At 41.9% G+C, this 25,182-nt stretch overlaps 1 protein-coding gene and 1 long non-coding RNA gene across 2 annotated transcripts in view; one reads left to right on the forward strand and one right to left on the reverse strand.

Moving 5' to 3' along the window:
- c1ql1l2 (complement component 1, q subcomponent-like 1-like 2) overlaps positions 1-15,554 on the forward strand; it is a 20,406-nt gene extending 4,852 nt beyond the window's left edge. Inside the window, exon 3 of the mRNA XM_086185190.1 lies at positions 14,289-15,554. Coding sequence (XP_086041316.1) covers positions 14,289-14,468 — 180 coding nt within the window. The 3' untranslated portion in view covers positions 14,469-15,554. The remainder of the gene's footprint in view (positions 1-14,288) is intronic.
- A 4,523-nt stretch (positions 15,555-20,077) lies between these two features.
- The window catches only part of LOC147244912 (uncharacterized), a 73,836-nt gene continuing 68,731 nt past the window's right edge, over positions 20,078-25,182 (reverse strand). The window contains exon 5 of the long non-coding RNA XR_015110091.1: positions 20,078-20,206. This is a non-coding gene — a long non-coding RNA (uncharacterized LOC147244912). The remainder of the gene's footprint in view (positions 20,207-25,182) is intronic.

The following is a 25,182-nucleotide window of genomic DNA, read 5'->3' on the forward strand; positions in this document are numbered from 1 at the left end:
TGACTGAATAGTTTTGAATATCTCACTCACCAAACGATGTGGAAAACATCCTTGGTGGAGGCATTAAAGAGCATCACCACACACAGAAGAGTAACCGGACTTTAGACTCATTTAACTTGGCCGTAAAAATTCTTGATTATTCCCGAGTCAACCACTGAATGAGTGAACGTGTGGTGTTTTTGCACTTGAGTGCGATTTTTTTTTTCTCGCCCTACTTTTAGCGGAGATAGAGGGGCGTCCAGCAGTGGCCACCTCGGGTGTCAAGCCAAATTAAAATATAAATGAATAAAGAGCATTTCCATTTGTAGGCGCTTCTTTTAAATGCTCGAATGTGAAGTGTTGTGATATCGCTTTTGCTTTGATATGGCGCAATACAATTAAGACAGCAATCCGAAAAAACGGATTGCCCAGAAGTGCCCTTGGCCACCCACAGACCACCATGGATCCAAGTCTGCCACCACCTGCAGTGCCATTTGCCTCAACCTAGCCATGATGACGCCTCCAGAGGGTTTTCAGTAGCTTGTTGATGTTGTTGCTGCGTGTTCAGGTGAAACCCACGCGTTGTGTTTAGCATGTGGTGTCAGTCTCTACATTAAATATAGGAGCTGAGCCATCTGGAAGAAGGTCTGCTCTGTTTGATTTGATTGTTGTCATACGTTCAAAAGACAGATGTGAATAACAAACAAAGACGTTGGAGATACTTTCTACTGATGAAGGGGCTGCTGTTGTTGATTTTTTTCCCCTGCCAGGTAAAAATTGATGGATTTTCTCGTATTTATCAGTCTGAAATTGAAAGAAAAATGTGTGAATGCCCATTGCAAGCATGAGACACATCAGATTTATTCCTAGCCGTGACATCCAGATACATCAAGACCTAAACTTGATTGATTTTAACATTCTGGTAATGTTTGGAGCTGCTATTCTTCATCGTGGTCTGACTTCAGCACTGAGAGGCCTCTGTGTGTCTGCCCAGTGTAACAGAAAGACTCTGTCTCCAATAGACAGACAGGGTTTGAGAGAGCCACCCTCAGTCCCTCAGCCTCCTCGGTATTGATCTCCTTATGCGTATATGTGTGTGCATACGTGTGTCGCTTTCTCACTTTTTTTTTTTACATTTCTTTCTGTGTGATGTATACTATGGCACTTCTTCTATAATCAGCCCGAGAGGTAGTGGAGGCGGACCTTTGGCCTTGATCTGCTGTGTAATTGGACACTGGATTTGACACTCTGCCGAGTGGAACATTAGAGCTAGCCTAATTAGATGTGAGGGCTATTAAATGAAGATTGGCCCATGTTGTTAGGAAATACCACACAGATTGGAAATGTCAAGATGACATCGGGCTGTCATCTGCAAGCGCAGGGAATAAAATCATTTATTGGTAAAGTTCGAAAGCTCGAAAACTGTCCACAACTTGAATGTAATAATTCTAAAAACATGTGATCTCCTCCAATTTTATTCTATTACTTACTACTTCTATGACTTATTTTGATTCTATTACAGTACACGCATGCATGCACACATGCACGCACGCACGCGAGCGCTCGCGTGTACTGAACTAGCATCTCCGAAGAGATAATGTCTCATATGTATCATGAGACCACAATCATATAGTCTAAAATAGGCAGTGGATGGTCTCCTGTGACTGGCTGACTCAAGTATTCTATAGTGTTGACTCACAAGGCTTCTTCATTATAATGAGGGTCATATGGGAGATAGACAAGTGCTCCCGGCCCTCTTATGCAAACATCTCTCTCTGTCTCTCTCCCCACGCCCCTGACATTTAGACATCCCCCCCAAATTCAGTCTTCAGTGATACCCGCAATTATCCTCTCCCTCTTCACAAGGAAGCAGCAGCTTCAAATGACTCACAATCTGCTCCATAAGTCAGCATGCTTAACACCACACACACACACACACACACACACACACACACACACACACACACACACACACACACACACACACACACACACACAACATTATGAATGTGTGTGAACAATCTTCCCAGTATGAGAGAATTAATCAACAGCTGTGACTCAGGAAGTTGAGCAGATCATTTAGTAATCAGAATTTTTGATCCCTGGCTTCTCCAACGAAGGGTCAAAGTGTCCTTGAGCGAAATACTGAACAATTCATGATTCATTCAACCTCAGTGTATGAACGTGCGGTTGTGTGTTGAAGAGTTTGCCACTTACGATTGTATGAACAAGAAAAGGTCAAAACATCTATTTTTCATGGTATGAAATGCTTTCTGGCGGCACGGTGGTGCAGTGGTCAGCACTGTCACCTCACAGCGAGAAGGTTCTGGGTTCGGGCCCCGGCTCCAGTACAGGATCTTTCTATGTGGAGTCTGCATGTTCTCCCTGTTCCTGTGTGGGTTCTCTCTGGTACTCCAGCTTATTCTCACAGTCCAAAGACATCAAGAGGGGACGAGGCTGACTGATACTCTAAATTGACCGTAGGTGTGACTGTGAGTGTGAACGGTTGTCTGTCTCTATGTGTTGACCCTGCGATGGACTGGCGACCCGTCCAGGGTGAACCCTACCTCTCGCTCGAAGGCTGCTGGGATAGGCTCCAGCCCCCCCACGACCCTTAACGGGACAAGCGGAAAAAATGGTTAGATGGATGGAAATGCTTTCTTTTGTGTTATTAGTTGTTCCATCACTGGAATCATCACTTTGTTATGACTACACCAGCTGCAATTCTACTACTGCAACTCCATTAAATGTGGGAACATAATCAATAAACAGTAGATTTAAGACCAGTCGTCTCCAGAAATGTCACAGAGTCCACAGAGAGTTCGTAGTCTTCAGACTTTAGATTGTGTGCCATCAATGACGGAAGACTATATTTTTATAAGCAGTGGTTTGCTTTAAAGGTCACATATTATATTCCTTTTTGATAAGTTAATTTAGTGGAAGTCTACAATAACATTCCAGCCAGACATTTTAGCATGCGGATACACCTTCCTGTTTTAGTGCACTTCGAAAAATTTTGTTTCCGTGTCTGTAGCTTTAAATGCCAATGCTGCTGCTGCGCCTCCATAGTTGAGCGCAGCTCAGAAGGCTGTAGAGACGCTGGGATTCATCTGTTGATGTTTGACACAGAACCTGACCAAGGAGTCCTCTACTGAAGATGCAGCTAGATGTATCTGAATGGTTAGTTCACTTATAATGTGTTGTGTGTTTTTGCTGTGGCTAACGTGAAGTTCGTGCTCACTGGTGCTTTCTATGTTGAGTCACCATTAAGACCTATTATGAGCAAAAAGCAGTGCCTGAGCTATGTGACATTTGTTTTGTTTGATTCAGAACTGAGCAAAAACAGCTTGTATGTTGCACCCCCCCCCCCCAAAAAAAAAACTCCTCTTAAATTCCACATAGTTTTCACTGTCGTTGAGTGTAATGAATGCAGTTTTCAACAGCAGTTCTCTGCAGAAACTTTATTCATGCAAGCATGCGCCTTTCACCCTGCGCTGCTGCCTGGACTCTCTACCGGGAAAGTATCGCCTCGCTACTGCACTGTCGCTATCATGCCGATGTCGTTTAACAGGGCAACAGCCAATAGGAACCTCTGACATTCAATGCTATTTGTAGTGGCAAACCTGTTCGTAATGCTGACCTGTCACTGGTCCTGCCAAAAATAAGTCATGGCCATACTAGGTTAATGTGGAGAATCACTCTGCCTCATTCTAGAGGAATATTTCTAAATTAAATAAACACGATGGGGTGCAGTGCCTCTGGCTTAATAGGAAGCACGCTGAAGAAAAAAAAACAGACTTGACGTGAACAAAGGATGAGAAATTTCCAGTAAAAGTCTCTTTTCAGACAATGCCAGGAGCAGTGATTGCGTTTTTTTTGGTGTAGGGGCTCCAGGGAGCCGGCGCTGTGTACCTTAGTAATTAACTGAGCCTGATGAGTCAGACTCAGGAAAGAAAGGAGTAGCGGGATTGTGGGTCAAAGTTGATGCCTCTTCTTTCCATCACTCTGACACGTCTCTCTCTCAGCAGCTCTTTTCAGGAGAAGTTGTCTGCATGTCATCCTCTTTGTTGGCCTTGCTGAATTGCAATTCCGTTTGTATAATTTGGATCAAGTGGTACATGGTGAACTCATGAACTAATGCACCAGACTCACCTCCAGTGTTACTGTATACATTATTTCATAAACAGTGAGGGGCTTGGCAAGTTTAGCCATTCTGCTTGAAGGAGGAGGCTGGACAGATACAAAGAGAACAGCTGGTGGAATTAATTCAGGAGGCCGTCTTTCTGCACTCCTCTGACAGATGGCAAATCTCTTGTTACTATTTCATTCCTCTTATCATGTTTTCACTCAGTTTCCTCCGACAAATAAACCTGTAACACACGGAGGCTCGATGCGCCCTGACACCACAATACTCAGCTCATCGTAGTATCCTGTTCTCCTTGAATGAGTAAAATTGCCTCTTGTGTCTATGTGTGCGCGGAGATGCATGTGGATGAGTGTGTGTGTTTGTGTGTCTCTGTCACTGAGTGTGTGTTTGTGCAGTGAGATGTTGGACCAGGCTTAATAGCAATGGCAAGCTATCTAAGCTGCTTTTAAGTATTCAGTTCACGGATGGAACGTTCAAACACAATTAGATGGCAGTACACTTTGATTTAGGGAGGACCAATAGACTTGTTGATCCAAAATGGAGGCTCAACATCAAGTCAACAAATCCCTGTCAGACGAGACACAAGACGTGTCCTTGTCAGTGAAACAAAGCCTCTTGTAAGATCGCTGTCCCAGTGAGACGTTAGAGGCTCCGCCTGCAATAGACAACGCAGATAAAACTTCTCTTACTTTCACATGAATATTTTAACAACCATTTATAATGCAAAAGAATTCCAGTCAACCATATAATACTGCACTTCAGGGTGTGACACTAAGGGGGGCAGGGTCACCCCAGATCTGACAGGTACTTTCTTTTCTTTTTTTTGCAGAATCACCATTGTCCAAATTGTTGTAACTGCAACTGATTTATACTTTTGTTTTGGGTCTGTGTGGACAAGGATTGGGCAAAGTCTTCACTGACATATGACAATGTCCCCAGTGAAACATCCAAAGTGGAGGATGACATTTTTTGGGGGGGGGTCCTTGCTCACCAACTCAGCGCTTTATTCACCCCTGCTCTCCGCTTGCTCTGATAGCAACCTTTATCCATCTCACTCAGCCTAAACACACACCAGCAAAGGGACTCACACCCTGCTCAACATGAATACACTTCTTGGGTTTAAATGTCTCTTCGTTTCAAGTCCAACAGCTAAGTTACAGACATGGTGCAATAAAAACATTAACCAACTAGCTATACTGAAGAAGCTAAGCTAAAAACTAGGGATGCTTGACTGAAAGATGCACATTAACAACAACCAGCAGGAAATAAACGCAGCTGTTGTGGTAGCCGAGTGTCTTGGGTACGGGCAACCGAGCAGGTTTGACGAGAAAACACTAAACGGGACATGGAGGATTAATGTTACAACCAACAGCTGCAGCTTCACCCACAAGTCAAAAGTGGGACAAATGTTCTGCAAATCTGAGGGGACACAATTTCTCACATACAGAACGCTTTTAAATTCACAAGGGTTGAGGGTTCAGTGGTTGCTGGCCAAACCCTAATGCACATGCATTCTGCGTCATACTGTGCTTACACTCCTGCTGAAACACTAGCAGGCGATGGGGCTTCTATTCCACTGAGCTGAATTTCCTTGTGTAGTTCAAACAAAGCATTTTGGAGTTGAAGCTAATAAATATTGAGAAACAGTTATAGCAATAACGCTGAGAAGAGCTTTGACCAAAAGAGGAAAACAGCGCGGAAATGCAGGTCAGAAAAATCGGAGGTTATTAAGCAGCCCAGGCAGAGCTGTCGCAGTCTGTGAGGCTGCAGGAAGCTGTGTGGTACACTACAGTGCCAATTTAAGAAAGTCGTATAGTTACTCTTAGTTTGTTGTTATTTTTAGTTTCTTTTAGAACATTTTAGGAAACTTTGGTTCATAAAAGCACATTGTGACAAATTCAACAACTTTTTGGACAAACAGTAACTCCTTTCTTCAGAGGAGTGTTGTCAGTAACGAGCCACAAACAGAAGCGAACCCTTCCCTGTGTCTACGAAGAGGCAGAGCAGAGCTGCTGTCTGCTACAAGTAAGAGACGATAAGATATTCTGTTGCCTGTAAGTGATGTTCAGTAGGTTTAAATATATTCAAAATCACAAACATCTGTTATTGTTTAGTTGTGTGTAAAGTGATTCTAATGCCTTGACGCTTCTTCAATCAGAAATGTAACAGTGCAGAATAACAGCTCTTCAAAGTGACTGCTGCTTCACATGTCTTAATCAGCCACATTTCAGTTGTAGTCATCCTGTTCTCAAATAGCAAAGCAAAACAGGGAATTCAGATATACGTCAGATCATGTGGACCAACACATATCATCAATATGTAGTTTTGTAACAAGTTATTCACTCGTGGCTACGAGCTCCGTACTTTTATGAATGTCCTATTCGATAAATTAACGTCAAATTTCTCTACTGTGAATCAAAAAAACAACAACAAAAAATAGCAACATGATGATGGTCATGTGCTTCAACGTTACTTGACTTTCAACACCAACATGGGCGGTCACTTCCGGTGCCACGCATTCATGCAAAAACAAGCGCTTACCTGGGATTGATGTGAAGGCTGATCTTGGCACTCCTCAGTTAGTCTGGTGTTGGATTAACACCGGAAAGCAACAGAGAGCACGCAGGTTGACCTCCATAATGCCTTCCTTCAGATGTAAAAGACCAGAATTCTAAGATCATCTGTATTACCGTCAGGAGCATTTTTCGGGACCAGGCTGGAGCTTGTATTACAGCCGTAAGCAAGAGGACCAGTGGAAGGAAAAGCGTACTGGTTTCCAGGGCGAGAGAGATCAGAGAAGGAAGGGTTAGTTTACCCACCGCACCTTCAGTGCTCCTGAGAGCGAGTCTGGTCTTAGTCCACAGTTCAGATTGAAGGTTGGAAAAACATGACACAACCTGAACCTCACCAAAGATCTCCCTTCAGTTGCACTTGAAATGTTGTTCACGTATCTGTCCTGGTTCCAAAAAAAAAATTCTTTACCTTTTTTGAGGGTAAATCAGAGAAAATTGGTATGATTGGGTGCCACGTTTAAGAGACAAACAAATTTGGTTTGGGTTTTTGTTCAATGTGAATGGTGCCCATACGTCTTCCTCCCCGGCAGCATATTGAGTTCCAGAATTCATTTTTTGCTGGGGTCCATCTGAACATCCCTATAACAGATTTCAGGGGGATATCACTGCTCCACACTATAACTGTTACATGTTTTAAAATGTTACATAAATCATTTTTCTTCATATAAACACAGCCATTATTGATAAATGTGATGTTCATTCCAGAGAATGACTTGAAACAATCGACACTCCACTCTTCCAGGCATGCATTATCTATTAAGCCCGAGCACTGACGCTATACTGTGTTATTCAATCAAAGCCATCATGTTGACAATGTGACAGATAAAACCACGCGCGAGCAGCCACAAGGAAGACAACATCGCCTGACACCTCATTTACCATCGCTGGAGCGCGCGCTTCCAGCCTCATGCTTTGTTTGTCTTGTCAAAGTTCCTCTACATATTCTGTGTCAAGGTCACGCACTGCCAGTTGGCTGTTTGTCCTGCACATGTCTCGCTATACATGTGGCGTACCCTGCATTTAACCCTCCGGCTCTTCTTCCTAATAAGGTACAAGAATGACAGGAAAAACCACAAATCAGATAGGATATCTCCCCTTTTTAAAAATGTTTTATCAACCGATGCATTGGCTCATACAAACAATGTATCAGTGCAGACACACGCTCATGGAAATTTCCTTTCACTAAAGTAAAATATCATATTTGTTTTTACAGCCCACAAAACATAAAATCCTCTTAAAGGAAATCATAAAATCAGTGGAAGAGAGTATACGATGAGAGTATTCTAAGCTATATTACATCTGCGACATTGCGAGAGGTTCCAAGGTTCTGTGTGAACACCTGCAGAGTAAATGTTTTGATTAAGTTTCATTAAAATCCCAACTGACAAATCCTCCTGAGACAGCGTCACCTGCTCCCCCACCAAACCCAAAGCAGTAACCCTCTAATAAGACGGTGTTGACTTTGCATGCTCAGGGCACATCATATCATATTAATATGCACTGGATGCCGGCATCACGGAATCAGAACAGGAGGCTTTGTTTGCACATCGATATGAGCTGTGCTAGATTTAATCAGGAGGATAAACAATAAGAAAAAAAATGTACAATATTTTATATATTACTCCGGCAACCTAAAACTTCTCAGAATTTCATTATCCAGATTAGTAATTTACACCACACACACATTTCAAAGCGGCCCTGGCTGCTCATGATACACTGTCAAAGTTTCACAAATCTTTCCCTCACAACTCCAGATGTTGGTTACTTGTCAGAGACACGTTTGTGCCAGGTGATCTGACGTGCCTCAGCAGCCTCACCCACTTGATGTTCTTTTAAATTGGTCTGGCTCACTGTAAAGGCCTTGTATATTCCCTTTCTTATCTGTTTCATTGTGCATTATAAAGCAGTTTTTAAATTACTGACAACAACGTGAAGAGGTCTGAAGAAGTGTCAGCCTTGCTCCCGTGATTCTGTGCTTGCGAGCTGAAGGTGACGCAAAGAAACGTTCTCTTTGAAATGCATTCAGAGATTTGAGTGTCTGAAGGGCTGCAGGAAGACTTCACAATTGGAGAGAAAAAGAAAGCGTAGTATTTTAGAAGATATATTTTTAAATTAAATCTAAGGCAGACCCCCTCAAAAAATGTTTAAGGGGCATTGTGACTGCCTGACTTACTCTCCATTGCTGTAACAGAAGCATGGAGCAGCACCTTAACCCCTTTTTTGTCTGCAATGGGAACATCAATCATAATAACTCTGCAGTAAACACGGATATTTATCAGCTTCAGCTCCAACTGGCGTTGATGTAAAAAACAAAACTGGGTGAATACAATAAATTGCAGCGATCTCGAGCTCACGTGCTCCGAGCAGCCAGGGCTTCACTGTGAACAATTTACACCAACGAGGCCATGAAAGCTTGTTGCTCCTGCCTGAAACGTGCAACTTTTTGTTATCTTGGTTAAAAATTCAAAGTGCCTTCATGCAGAGCTCTAAGTCTGTATTGAGTTGGGGAAAAAAAAGACTGCAGCAAAAGTAGTAAAAAGAGAAGAATCCACAGAGAGTGTCTGCCCTCCATGCTGCTCTATACGCTGCAGTTTATTTACACTTTGCAGTGAGTTGGCCGAGTTCATGACGTCCAAAGTGATGCACCAGGGAAAAAAACAGAAAGCTGACTCTACCTGCAATGGAAAAAGGGTCAGTCTGTTTTGTGTTTTAGCAGGTTTATAAGGGTTTAAACGATCCCTGCAACAACAAAAAAACAGTTACTACTCCAACCACAAACCCATTTCAATCACAATTAATTTTGACGTGTTCTGCATCTTCGTGAATTTATATTTCAAAACTGGTCTTCATTTCTGTTTGAAGTCTGCCGTATGAAACGCTTAATTACAGCTGAAATATCCATCCACTACTGGCTGTCATATGGGTTTTCTTTCCTGTTTATTGGAACACTCAAAATGATCAACTCATTAAGTGCATGTAGATAGCACTGCTGCGTAAGACATATGGTGCGCAGATAGATGAATATATTATTCATCAACATATATCCTCACTTGCATGTATCCGGGTCTGTAGAGTTGTATAAGAACCAAATTTTGCAGCCCATGCTGGCTCTCTCATCACTGAAAAACGACCACATTTGCAGTACCGCATTTGAATAAAACTAGTAAAATAGACACAAAGATACACCGTGGCGACAACTGCGATCTTGATTTCTGCGTGATGTTCCTGCCGCCACCTATACGCCAGTCAAAACTGTGGAGAATTACTTTGTTATGCAACATTACCTTACATTCTCTAGCACACAGCCCGGATCTGCCAGGTTCTAAGTAAAGCGTTAAAGACATGGCACCTTAACACATAAATGCTTTTAACAGTAGTGGTGCTGGAAGTATTTTGTGTCTGATTTCATGACCCACTCGAGACTCCAGTGTAAGTCTGCATCGTGTCTGTCATTTGCTGTATACGCAGCGGAGAGGCACTCAAGACTCTCAATGCTTCCTCTAAGATATTTTTAGTTCCCCTCATATTATGTTACAGCATTTACAGCCTCAAAACATACAATCGTACATTATCACTATGTAAAAGTAATCAAAACACTTGAATATTTGCAATCTTTGATAAGACGTCCTAACCCCTCTCCAAATGTTTTTATTTTAGATATAAACTGGGGGTCAACATTATTGTCCTTGTGAAAGTAGAATTTTGCCTCAGTAACAGAACAGATATGCTTGCTAGTCAAATCTGAGGAATGCAAAAAAGGAAAAAACATCAAAATGAGGAGAAAAAAAACTGAAAACAATACTCGAGCAGACTGTGCATATTCTCTCCATAAATCTGTAAATCACTTTGTTCAATAATATATACAGTTATATATTTATGTGACGAGAGGAAATTAGGGCTGTTGTGTCCATGAGGCTAAATGTGGATGTTTGTTAATGTATTATGTATATATTTATGTCTGCAAGCATGAGAAACACTGTTAAAGGATACCGTAAATACTGTATAAGTTGGGTAAAAGCAGTAGTTTTTATAATGGGAACATAATAAATAAACATAAATGTCAGGAGACTCTGTTCCAGTGTCCCTGTTAGGCTTTGCTTCATGATGCTTTGCTTCATGATGCTCTCCACACAGGAGGCCTCAGTCTGTGGCCTCACATTTGTCAATATGCCTGTTGTACTCCTTAAATAGGCCAACTAATTATTGGCAATCCTTTACAAGTCGACACTGGCTTGTAAAAGCCCTGATTTAAACCAAAGGAAGAACCACTATGGACTTTAGAGACTTGATAATGAGCCACAAGAAAACACTTCAACATACAAGTACAGTATTGATTTTGATTCACCCTTACTGACCGGACTAAGTCACTAATTGGCTAATTTAACCAGTGGCTACTTTAAGGGATGTACAGTGCTTTGTGTTTTTTTATTTCAAGAGAAAATAATGATCTTCTTGCTCAATTCTACTAAAGTTGCGGTTGATGCAGCTCTCCTTGTTAGCAGTGTCTATAACAGCACTGAGGTACGCGCTTCTTGTTTTTCCTCTCCACCCTGGATTAAAAAATGCTCACATACACATGCATTTTTTATTTATGACTGATATAAGGTGGCGAGTTTGGGAATTACAGCTCTTCTAATAGCCAATTTTATGTGAATAAATCTAAGCTAAATGTAAATATGTACATTGTTTGGTGAGAAAACCTTCAACACCCAACTTCAACCCTAATTAGAATAAATGGGACAAAGAGTATAACCCATCTTTAATAGAAACTGACCATTAGAATCCCCATGAAGGGAGGATTCATTCCAGGGCTGTAGTGTTCTATCACATTCATTTCATCTGGTTGTAACGAATAAATTGGCAAAAATCTGCGAATTTCCAAATCAACATAGGAATCATTTTTCTGTCCAACTGGTGAACAGGTGTCTAATATTCCCTCTCTTTTCGAATGAGTTTTGGTCTCTATGACCTCCCGAGGGAAATATTTGACTCCTTCGCTGCTTTAATCATATTTAACCTACAATGATGGGCTTCCTGCAGATGGCAGGAATTGATATCATCTTTAGTTACGTGATCAGTGTCATTTGTAAAGCAAAAACAAACACTATTAGTATTCTTATTAAATATAATATGATATTAAATCTGACATTGTATTTTGGGCCTTGAACATAATCAGCTTACCTTAGAGAGGGCAACAAGAAGAAAAAAAATGACACAATGGAATTAGAAACCAATTGTTTGACAAAATTGTGACACATTAGAAGGATGGGAGAAACACCCGGGAGACAGCTCCACTATGTGCACCCTAGCTGTGCCTGTTGGGTGCACAGCAGGTTGTGTACAGTGGCTCACGCGAGTTTTTCTCTATAACAAGTTGCCCGCTGCAAAACGACACAACGCCTGGTGAGAGTGAAGCAAAGTCGCAGCCAGACAGCTAAACACAGAGCGGTGGGAAGCTGGTGATAACGTCCTGTTAGCTCACAGCTATGAGTGATCTTTCTCACATTACATGTTTTCATTTCATACTAAAATGCTAATGCTAAAAGTATTGATTGTAGCTACTTCACTGCAGCCACTGTGGGTGTTAACAGCCTTTAACTCAGCATGTGGAGGAGCTGAAACAACCCAATAAAAAAGCACATGACGGACAACATAGATGCCAGATCAGGTTTAGGTTCGTGACTGATGTGAGGAATCATATTTAATTAGGTATGGTGGCTCAGCAGACCTAGACACGCTGGTGATATGACCTTCACTATATGTCACTTTCAACTAATTAAAACTAAAGCGGTGGCACTCCAGCTTTAATTTAGCAAAGACAAGGCTAAGCATTTAGGTGTCTTAAAAAAAATTGCAGCTGCAGATATGACATCAGCCCTGCTGCTAATTTGAAAAATTAATCTACCACTGTATGAGTCTCTCTCGTTCTCTCTCTTTCTCTCTCTGTCTCTCTCTATGACAGGCATACGCACACACACACACACACACACACACGCACACACTTGCACGGAAGCACACCTATCGTTTCAGCACACGTTTGGCACTGCAACTTTGCTCTCCTCCCGAGAGAGAACAGCGATCTGAAGTAGCCAGGACAGGTTATTTAAAAGCAGCTTCAAATGTCCTTTAGCCAGGCTGGGAGAATATGCAGATGTGAACAAAGAGAAAGAAAAAAATATATATACAAAAAAATCTTCCTTTTCTTTTCATGCACATTCCCTCCAGTGACTTCTGCCATTCCTCATCATGTGTAACCAAAAGTCTATATTCAGTGAGTGTCCTTGATATTTTTTGGTATTATTCAGTAAGTTAATTCGCAATGAAACCGTACTTTTCAGTTTATGAGACTCTCTCTCTCTCTCTCTGGACTTCTAGTTGGAAGGTTCAGCACGGGTCTTGTGTGAAAGACTGCTGACTTGATTGGAATCATAAATCTGTTTGACTGAGTGGAGGTTCGACTGACCCTCCGCTCTGTCCTGTAGGTTTAATAGCAGTAAAAAGAAATATTTGCACCATTATTGTAGCCAATAGTTCCATGAAAATCTTCTTGAGATATGAGTTACATCTAGAAAATCTCTTATATGCACTGATTTTTCACTGGTGATGGTTGTAGGCTCACTTTGGTGCCCCGTGCAAACACAGTATTTATCTTTTGTTTGAAACGTACATATAGCAAGATGATTTAATTGCTTATCTGTTCATTCCTGGAGTTGTGATTTGGGCGATTTAAACATTTTTGACATTTTATTCATGAACTAAAGATAAAGTGATGAAAAAAAATTTAATATACAGAGAGCAAGAATTATTTCCAAGTACGCAATATTGTGGACAGCCTATCATCCGTATCTTCAAAATCTGTTCTGAAATTGTCTCGCCAAAATAAGTCTTCTGCATCATTTTTCAGACATTTCCACCATAGACAATAGGCGATACGATCATTCCAATCATTGTCGTGATGGGTTTTACTCATTGAGGAATGTTGTACTTTGATTTTTGCATTTTGATTTATATGGTGTAAGGTGACCTTGAGTGTCATCAAAGGTGGCTTTAAATAAAATATAGTTATATCATGAATTCTGGAAGATTTCTCTTAACACTTTGATGGAAATTCATCTATGACATATTAATACATATACTGCTAACAGGTATAACCTAGCAATGAATCACATCAGAACAGGAACAGTCCTAAGGATTCAGGACCCACCATTTGATCCAGATCAATTCCAATATTCCGTCTCATGTTACCCATCTTTCCACCAAATTATGAATAAATCCATCCCTTAGTTTTTTTCAGATATTCTGCTATCGGGCACATGCTAGTGATAAAAATGATCATCATCTCACCACTGTGTACTTGTATGTAGAAAAGGGGGAATTTCTATTGTTAGAATCACAAATTTAGATGACTGTAAAGCCTCCGCAGAGACATGACGATGCTTTTGAGGTCACAGAATAGTAGGAAAGCCAAAAATGGAAACAGTGTTTACTGTTCTTCCTGTTTAAGACAGTTAAAACAGATAAAAGTAATTTCATGAAAATACTTAACTAACACGCCTACCCACTCTCCTTCCTGCTCTTCTGTCTTCCAGGTTCGAGCCAGCGCCATCGCCCAAGACGCTGACCAGAACTATGACTACGCCTCCAACAGCGTCATCCTCCATCTGGACGCAGGGGATGAAGTTTACATCAAACTGGATGGAGGCAAAGCCCATGGAGGCAATAACAACAAGTACAGCACCTTCTCTGGCTTCATTCTCTATGCAGACTGAAAACAGACAGACTCAGAGACAGTCAGTCAGACAGGACGAGAGAACGAGAGTTGTACGACGGGGGGAGGGTGTGTGTGTTCAAGGCTTTCTAGTTTCCCTAATTCTCTCCATCATCATGGACACCTCTGCTTCGTATCCATCAGCCGAGTCGTCCAGGCAACGTAGCTGAGCCTGGATGCAACGCTCCTGAGGACACACTGGCTGGGGCGGGAGGTGTGGGAGGAGTGGGACGTGGGGTGGAGGTGGCGGTGCAGCATTCTTCGCCACAGTGCCAACGTGTCAGAAGCTCCTCGCCTTCAGTGTCTCTCCTCTTCAGCCCTGCTCCATTGCACAGAAAAAAAACAACATATGAAAAACAATGAAAAACCCTGCAAAAGTGGATGATCTCACCTCTTCTCTCCACGGTGGCGGCAGTCAGCTCTACTGTCAGTGGACATGATCGACTGAAATTCGTAGTGTTGTTCCGTGCAATTTTTCCTTAGATTGTGTTTTAATTTTGTAGACATGCATTATATTCTACACAAATGAGATTTAAAAAATAATAATAATATATTTGTTCCTTGTGAAGATATCCTGTTTGGCTCAGAGAGATGTTATTTGTGATGCAGTTCCAAGACCTAACAGCTGGAAAAGAAAGATAACTCAAGACTGTCAGTCATTCAGTCAGCAGTGGGTGTTTTTCCTCCATGCTGGTTGCGAGGTAACTATTGTTCATATGGAGAATAACAGCACATTATGCACTGTACCTTCCAATGTATCTAAAAAAAGGAATCATCCCATGGTTTCCGCAAACCACCTAACTCTGTTCATACACTCACAATGTTGCTGCTGCTCAGATTAAAAGTTCAAATTGTCTCTTGGATGTTTTAGTTTTATGTAGATGCTCTACTCAGCACAGCCAGCCATGCTGTGAAACGAAAATTCAAAAAGGTTTAAGAGCAATCATTTCTTCTTCTCTACTGTGCCGACCTCCAGACCTTCTAGCGCTGTAAAAATCCGAAGAAGAAGAGGAAGAAGCAGTCTAGGGAGAGAAAGTCTTACAAAGACAGTCAGAAATGTGTGAGGAGGTGGGGAGGGTGGGGTAGGAGGGTGGGTAGGAGGGTGGGGGGGAGGGTGGGGTGGTATGAAAGCATAGTAGCAGTGAGTGGGCAATTTTTCTGTGTCAGTGTCTCTGAGCTTCACTGATTGTCATCTGTTCATTAGCTGCATATTCACTGACACACACAGGCATTATGGTAATATTTACTCGACATGGCGGCCTGACTGCTTGCTTGAGAATGAAATTGATTGGATGAGTGACACGGCCTATTATGACTGCACATGTGTGTGAATGAGTTCACGCGTGAGTATCTGTGCATACCACTGAGCGTCTGCATTTTAGCATGTGCCGTGCCATAGCGACATTTTCAGAGTTATTCTGTGCTGCAGCCAATGACGGATATTTTATTCAGCAGCCAATGAGATTGTGCTCTGTAGGGTGGAGAGCCTCTATAGATATGAGAAGAACAAACAGCTTGTAAATGAAATCTATGACATGTTTGTCTATCTTTTGGAATTGTTGAATACATTTAAATAATAAATGGGATTTTTTTGAGTGACTTGTCTCACGAGAATTCTTCTATTGCAAATACACTAATTGGAGAAACGAGTTTGTAACTGATTCGCTCTGTGAAGCTGCAGAGCCAAACAGAATGACTGGAAAGATGTGTTTCAACTAAAAATTTTAACAACGGTGTCTTTGTTTTTAAAAAAAAAAGATCCTATCAGCAAGTCCCACATCCCTCGTTTCTTTTCAAAATGTCAAATCCTCAAAGTATATTCAGGGTGATGGGTATCGAGGGAAAGATGTCTGTGTTTGTTTCCCCTCCGTCCCATCCTTAAGTGAGCTCCTCTCGGTCTGTAAATGTGTACTGAGAGATAGAGACCCTCCAGCTTTGGCAACAGCCAAGTTAAACACCGTTTTTAAATGCAGACGAGTCCTTAAGGAGATGCAGGCTATTCCTCCATCGACAATCACAGCGTCTTCTCCCAGATTCTCATCAACAGCGGCGTGATTTACCTAGCGAGAAAGTGGGGAACGAGGCGAGAGGCAAGGGGAGGAAAGATTGAGCAAGATAGAGGAGGAGCGGAATATGGTTTGACGAAGACAGATGGAGAGACAAGACAGAGAGTAGGGGACAGAGAGAAGTAATGGAGAAGAGGAATATAGGGAAGACAGAGAGAAGGAGCAGAGGACCAGTGCCGATTTAGGGGTGGAGAGGGAGGAGGGCTGGATTGTTTTCAGGGTAGAGTGATTCCCTGTCGGGGCTGTGTGAGGTGTCAAGAGAGATTAGCTGGCGTGAAGCTGGAGATAGCTTGGATTGGACAAGTGTCAAGGATTGGACATTCTTCAGACCTGGCAGAAATGGGATGTGACACTGGCTTCTGTGTTTGTCCGCACTACTTTTCTCTTGAGGGAGGGAGTCACTCCTCACTGTATCATTTTATCCATTTCCCTCTAGCGCATAAAAAGCTAATCACAGTCACAAACACTTGTAGGAACCACAACGTAGAGGCTTTCTCTACAGGTCACAACATCCATTTTTGTTAAACCGGAATTATGACACTGCAGGACGACTGGGCCCATTTGGAGTCTGGATTTGCGCCTTCCACCAAGGATGATCTGAACAAATTGTCTGACAAAAAGATGCAGCAGTGTGAGGGGGCTTACAGACGTCCAGTAATTGGACCATTTCTGACTGACTTCTTTCCCACATCATCTAAAATGATACATATCAAACATGTTGATAAAGTCTTTGAACACAATCAGACAACCACAATAGTGAGAGTGAGAGGACCAGGAAGCGTCACCAACCGGATGTTGCATGACGGAGCGGCTTGAAGAGATTTTGCCAATGGCTGAGATTTACTACTGTCAATATCATGAGTAATAAAACAATGACATTTACTGAAAAACACATGTAAACATTTCTTTCTCATTTCCAAAATATTTGGAAATGTGACCGATATCTACTGGTCATGTATCTTAATTGAATGGTCTGACAAGTGTCTTCTTAAGATTAGAATAAGTTTACCACTGTCAATATATATGTTTAATCTCCCACATTTTTAAAATCAGTTTAGGTTTTAAAATCCTCTTGTGCGCACCTGCCGGTTCCATTTTTATTTTCACCACTTGTGAAAAACACATTCATTTTACAAGAGGGAGCAACATGGACAAAGGGCCTTAACAAATATGAAAGCTCATATTCTGAAACAAATATTTTAAATCCAGAAAATAAGGCTCACACCTGTGAAGTCAGGAGCGCAGGAGGCGCAAGGGTGAGAATGCGGTCTGCTGTCTAACATAAGACTGGAGTGTGTGCAGAAAGAAAATATTCATTTGAAGGAACGCAATATAACAACCCTCACTGGGTGGCAAAAAACTACCAGTCTAGGGTGCCACAACGAAGCCGGAACTAATCTAAAAAGCCTTCAACATGGAGTCACATAGACTTGTTCTGTAAGTCTGCCGTTTTAAAAACTTTATAAATCTACATTTAAGCAGTCTAGTCATGCTTTTCCTGCGACTGCATCTTTTTCACATCGGGAGGGAGTTGCTTCTGTCACTGCACAGCTTCTCCAGAGACAATGGAACTAAACTTGCTGTTAATTGGATGTTGCTTCACAAGTCCCGCCTCTGCAGGCATGAAAAGAAATGAACAAGAGGCCAACAGTAAAGTTAAATTGAGTGAAGTCCCTCTCGCTCTCTCTCTCTCTCTCCCTCTTTCCCCTTCTCACATCTGTGATGCTAATTAAACTAGAGAGTTGATGAATGAGGTTTGGGTAGTTATTTTTAAAACGGATATATGGTTTATATGGCCACCTTTAACAGGAGCACTATCTGGGAACTTTTACAATTGGAGCACCATTAGTTTCTCTCTGCATTGAAGCCTGACCTTTTTGTCTCACTTTCTATTTTTCACCTACTTTCTTTTCTCCTTACCATGCCCTGCTTTTTAACCTGATATGACACACACAAAGGTTAGAAAAGTAGACAGCTGTTAGTAGGCCGGCTTCCTCCTACTGCCCTGAGCTTCCACTGTAACTGTGGACACATGCACAGACACACAAACTGCTCTGTATGATCACACATTAACACTGTCAAACTTCCTCTGTTTGCTCCAACCACTGCACATGATTCCTGTTGTCAGTTTGGGTTTTGGCCGAGGCGGAAGCCTTTCCCATTTGTCCCTGGATGGTCTAAAGGTGCCAGACCAGGTGTAGTCTGCAGTCACTCCTTGCGCCAGGGAAGCCGGCCGAGCCCACCCTCAGATTGGGTGACACCGTGACCCCACCTTGCCGCTCCACTGCCTTGTTTACACTTATTCAACACTGCAACAACATATTGCTGGCCACAGCTGAATGAGACTTGACTCATAGAACTTCAGACACCTTCTTTTCTCATTCCAACTCAGACTCTGTTGCCTTTCTCTCCTTGTTTTATTCTTCTACCCAAATGTCTAATCACGGCCTGCGTTTGCCCCGACAAGCTGCAGGCAGAAACAGACCAGAATGCAATGCAGTAAGTGTTTCTCCTCCTCCTCCTCCTCAATAGTAGAAAACATCATGGCATCCTTGCATGCTGAAGAACTGCATCTCCGGAGAACTCACTGTAAAGAGAGAAAGGAAAAAAAGAAGCACAAACCAGTCTACAGCACACACAAACATCCAACATGCCTTCTTCCCCTTCGGCACGCTGGGTGCATTAGTGACCTTTTAAAGTGCTGTCTCCCTTGTGCTTTGCACACACCCCAAAGAAGAACAAACTACTAATAGGGCTAAAAAGCTGACACACTTTTAACAAAGATCAAACCCTTTCTTGGCTGTGTGGCAGTACTTGCAGTATTAATGGTATTCAATTATGAAGCCAAAACAAACAGGCATCTTTGTGGTCAAATATGCACAAGTTGCTGCAGAGATGCTGCACGATTATATTTCACATTTCATTTCTCATACAAATATCAGCGAGACTTAAGGTGAGAATCAGATAAATGCATTGTTTTGTTCAAGGGAAAAAAGGCAGAGTTGTAGAGTACATTGGAAATAAGCATCTTGCAGAAATGGAAGTATTTGTTTTCTTCATATATAAAAGGACCTTATTGGTTAGAACTGTGGGAGGCAGTAAGCTTACACCATACAAATCTAATTGCAGTGAATCTCTGTGCGTGTCTTGCGCACGTGTAAATGCTCAAGTGTGCACAGTGCACTTGTGTTTGTGTGAGCTGACATCAGACAGAGGTACAGGGCCTGCGGCGAGGTGGAGAAGCTCAGAATTGCAGAGGGCAGATGTCGAAGAGGAGACACCCTCCACATTACTCCCACTCGAACAGAAGGGACGCTTACACAGAATATTGCAGACATTATGCAGATAAAACAGATACTTATGAGTATGGAGTCACGATGGGTGGTGAGATGTGAATAATACACAATAATTTAACAAGATGTCTGAGTGAGATATAAGTAATCATGCGAAACATCTAATTTTTCTGTTTCCCAGAAATAAAAAAAAAAGACATCAGATTCTTGCATAACTCCAACTCTACTGAGTAATAACTAACCAAATTTAGCTTGTTGGTCTGTCTCCTGCTGCTTCTTGATGGATGTGTGGCATGCTCATCATGCCGCTTTGTGTCACCTGTACTGCGCTCGCTCCGGGCACGGAGACAGGGAGAGAGCCACAGGAGGTCTGGAGGAGGCTAAAATTGGGGAGAAATAGACATCTGTGATTAACACATACAGACACGTGTCAGTGAGGAGCATTTGCTGGGAGGCGCACTGGGAGACGCTCACACACAACCTGCTCCTGACAGCACAAGTTTGCCCGAATAAAGACGCAAGTAAAGAGATGAGGAAATCTGGAGAGGCCATGATGAGCCAACCAACACACTCACACAGGACGGTGAGTGCACGCGCTGCAAGAGCAGAACTTCATTAACTGGACGAGCGAAAAATATTTATCATGAAGTGAACGGGGTGCAGCTGTCTGAACAGGTGCATGCGCTCTACACACACACACACACACACACACACACACACACACACACACTGCCTGATACACGTGTTCCTCTCACACCTCCAATTTGACATGCATTTTAACAATAAATTGTTTTAATCACACGGAGAAAGATTCAAAGCAGCTCTGGAGACAGGCCAATTCAAGAAGTCTTTGAGGGCTCGGAAAGACATTTGCATTATTCTCTTCTAATACCATATGGTATCGCTCTCTTTGTCTCTCATTATAACACAAGCACAAAAACACGCACTTATGAGGACTTATGAGGATAATATTATACATTTTTAAATTTCTATTCCAGTTTTATTACTTCTGCAAATGAGGTTTGTTTATCTGTCAGCAGAAATTGCGAGGCCGATTTTCACAAGACTTGTTGGAATGGTGTAGCATGGGGTTAGGAGGAGCTGATTACATTCTGCAGTAAATTAGTCATAATGGCACCTAAAAAGAGGAATTCCTTCTCTTCTTTTTTTTACTCTGATGCACTCCTCATTGTGGATTGACCAGATCCATCTTGAATTTGGTTAGAAACTCCTTAAGCACTTGATGATGAGTGACTGAGAAGACCCAAGAGTTGTTTTTTTTTTAAATGGTGTTACCATGGAGAGGCAGCCATGTTGGATATTTCCCAACAGAACGAAAACTTTTGTAAGAGGAATCCACACGGTCGGATCATTTCCAAACCTCACATTTGATGAGAGGCTCGTCCTGAAGGTGGATTTAAGTCATAGCGCCACCTTTGGGTTACAAGGAGTAAGCTGGAAGTAAGAAACAGTATTTTATTTATAATGAAATTACACTGTGCTGTTCTGTGCTGTAGCATAATCAAGAGTATGTGTGTGCGCTCTCTAGCCCCAACTAGTGGATGCAGGAAGTGATATTTACACCACAGTGCAGCATCATTCTGCTCCTTCATGTAAAAACCAAACACTATCAGGGTTTACCTTCCTTCACCTCTACAGAACAGCCACACACACTCCGGCGTGGGCGGGGTGTGAGGGCCCGCTCATCGCTGCTCTTTGCAGCTTTAATTAAGGTCTGAGCATGAAACCGCCAGAGGCTGAAAGTTCACCTTGTCGTGATGCGTGCTCTTTTTCTAGTTTTGAATGTTGCTACCCAGTCACTTGTTTGCGCTACTTGTAAATGGCTGATTTATGGAGCGTGTTTGCAGTAGCTTGTGACCTCATATGATCATTATTTTTTTTGTTCTCATTTGATGTTGCTTCATACATACAAGGATGATTCCCCGATATCCCAGACCCAGGTGAGGCTGACAAAGGCAGCGATGAACCCCCCGCGAGGTAAAGAGTTCCTGAGAGAGGAAAATAAACCAACACCAACCACTTCTAGTTCTGATCCTCATCTAAACTTAAATCGTTAAGAGGACGTTTTGAGGAGTCTTTGTCTCTGAGGAGTTATAAAACCAGAAATACTCATACACACACATACACACACACACACACTGGAGGGAATGGTTCCATGGAGAGATTCAGTGAGCCATCTGCCAAATTCGGCCATGAGCCATGAGCTCACAACTTCACTGTTCTATTCAATTTTCAATTACTGGGCTTGAGGCTTAAGCACAAGGTCTGCATACGCATACATGTATTAATACACGTTTCTCATAATGAAGTGAAATTAACCATGTTTTTGATACTTCCGTAACTGATATTTTTTTCTTTTACCACTCCTTCAGAGTCCTTATTTTTTTAAATTACCAAAGCTTACAGAAATCCACTCTTGAGGGTAACACATGATAAAGTCAATCCACATATTTCTACATAAAGACATATATCATATTCCATTCATTAAAAAAATAAAAACAGGAGAAGGTGCCAGGAGAGGCTCCTAAGCCAGAGCTGTTTCTGTACCAAGTGCCAACTCCACCCCTTCCAAAATGTCAGAGGCGTACATAGCAGGGAGGATGTGAGGTGATAAACGCGCCCCACTGAAAATGTCAGAGTGTCACCCGTTGCCATGACAGCCGGCAAAGTTTGGCAAGGACTACAGTGCTACATCCAGACAGCAGATTTTGCTAATTGAGCCTGTGTTTTACGGTATGACTGTATACAGGTGCAGACTATAAATACACGCTCAATCTCACAACATTACTGCCATGTAAACATAACAATCTCATATCTTAATTAATCTCCAGAGACATTAGGGGGAAAAAAAAGGGAGTCAGTAACACTTGTGCAAGTTGTTAAGAATGAAAAAGTCTGAAACACTTTGTGGTATATGTGAGGATTAGAGACAGAGTAACCTGAGGAAGTGGGCAGATGGAAGGAAGTATAAAGTACTGAAAGGAACATTCAGGTCCTCCCGTTGATTACGCGTCGTTAGAAAGCCCCTTCCATCAGCCAGTACTCACATTTAATTTAATGAAAATAAGTTGGTTGATGATTCAAGCAGAAGCTGCCTGAACTCTGACCAATAATGCTTTATTATACTGTTGTATCTGATATATATTTGATTGAATATCCATTTCCTTTTTGGTAAAACTAGTGAATCCAAATGTTGAAAACAGAGAGGCATTTATTCAGGCTTTGAAAATGAGATAAAGTGGGGAGTTTGTTGATGCATGCTGAAGGCCAGGGGGAATTATCTAGGGAGGAGCTGAGCCAGGTTAGAATCCAAAAGGCGGAGGTACCGAGCGGGGAGGCTGAGGTTTGGAGACAGAGGCCAGAGCAGAGCAGATGGAACAACAAAGGACGGAAAAACACAACGTCGAGCTCAATGTCCCAGGCAAATACTCAAGGAATGGCTTGAAGGTAGATTGCCAAAACAGGTTTTACAATCTAGCATGAAGGCGTCTTGATTATTGAATGCGATGCAGCTGGTGGGACACTGCTCTGGTTCCAGCCCACCTGTCTCTACTCAAGCAATCAAGCACACACTCATATCCAGAGAGGGAGGAAGCACTGAGGGAGTGGCAACAGGAGAGGGAAATGGATGTAAGTTGCGGATGTACCTTTAGTCCTATGAACCCATCAGAATCCTTGTGATCTTACAAGCCAAATTAGTGGAACGGATCCACCAAAAGATCTTCCTAGCTGGGTCAGCAGGGGCTCATGGGTTGGTATGAAAGCTCTACCCTTATAATTTGAAGTTTCTGTGATTTTTTTTTTTTTTTCTGTTACGCTGCCCATCAGATAAACATCTAGCAGCAGAGTGCAGCACCAATATAGTTATGTAGGAACAGGTTCATTTTTTTCACCTTCTCTTGAGCTTTTGACCATATAACAAATGTTCCAAAAATGTATTTTATTTATTTATACATTTGGCCATTTATAAGGAACAGTAAGGTTTGGTACATACCTTGTAACCCCCACACTCTGTAAAAGCAACGGATCGATTGTCCAGACACATATCTCTTCATGAATGTTATTGACATTTCTGCCAACACTGAGTGTGAATTCCTGGCACTACATGGAAGCACGTACACAAAGGTCACTCAAACATCACTACATTTCGAGACATACTGGGATAACCCCAGAATGGAAGATGTTTAATAATTTTTAATTTTTTTTTTCATTTCGATCTATTTTCAAATCATCTTCATAAATTTGAAACATGTTGCATGCACTCATGCATCTCATGATCCTGCAGATTATGTGTATTTCAGTTGAATATTTCTACTTTTCTTTCCTCTCCCTGGTAGCGCGTTAGGTCTGGCCACCATCTTGATACCCAGCAAAACAACATTTTCGTTTGTATGTTGTCTTGGTTTATTTTCGCTATCCAAGTGATTGAAATTCATGCTGAAAAGATGTGCAAAAGACACATCTTTTATCTCTCATGTCTCTTGTTGTTTACTCACTATTTGATATGAGTTGACTGAGCCCAAATAGAATTAATTATGAGGATTTGTTTTCTTTGTTGACTTTGTTTTGGCGAGCAGACAAATGTTAAAAGCTCTGCTGCTCCCCTGGCTAATATGGGTGAGTATTAGCTTGAGGCTAATCTTGTATAAATCCACAGGTTAAGAAAACTCTCACACACATAGTAAAAAGCACACAGATGACTGATATTCTGGTGTTCTTGCATTTATTCCGGCAAAACGTGTATCCTGCACGCAACACAACACAAGCTTGTGAAACACAATCACCTCCTGATCCGCAAAAGGCCATGTGTTGACTTTGACAAAGGCCAAGTCACTTTTCACACTCTTCCAATCCCCTGTCTTTCCTGTCTTCCTCGCTTCACTCTCTCGCCCTGTTACCAGTCTGGCTTGGTGGTTTGTTTTCACAGCATTTGTGTCAGTGCGACCATTCAAATATCATCTGATCATTTCTGGCGCATTCTTACACGTTTAAACAGTAACAAGGAGGAGGACTTGTACTCTATTCCTTTGAAGAAAACATTGATCTAAAAAAAAAAAACGTGAGCATCATCAATTACTTGTACCGATGACCAGTTAGACCGATCGATTCACAAATCAAAATTCCAAAGGAACTGAAGACACAAACTTGAGTTAGGGATGCGTATTAGACTGTTCTTTGCTGATATCCAATATTTAACGACTGTTTTGTCTGATAGCTCAAATTTACAATCGTCAACGTTATCTGTTCATGTTACATTCACCTAATGATGAGAATTGAGCAAAACTGGTCAAATACCGATCATTTAAAAGATAAAAGCCCAATATATGCAGATACT

The sequence above is a fragment of the Aulostomus chinensis genome, chromosome 18 (genome assembly GCF_037954235.1).
Source record: "Aulostomus chinensis isolate RoL2024-O1b breed Wild chromosome 18, RoL_Achi_v1.0, whole genome shotgun sequence".
NCBI classification, from domain to species: domain Eukaryota; kingdom Metazoa; phylum Chordata; class Actinopteri; order Syngnathiformes; family Aulostomidae; genus Aulostomus; species Aulostomus chinensis.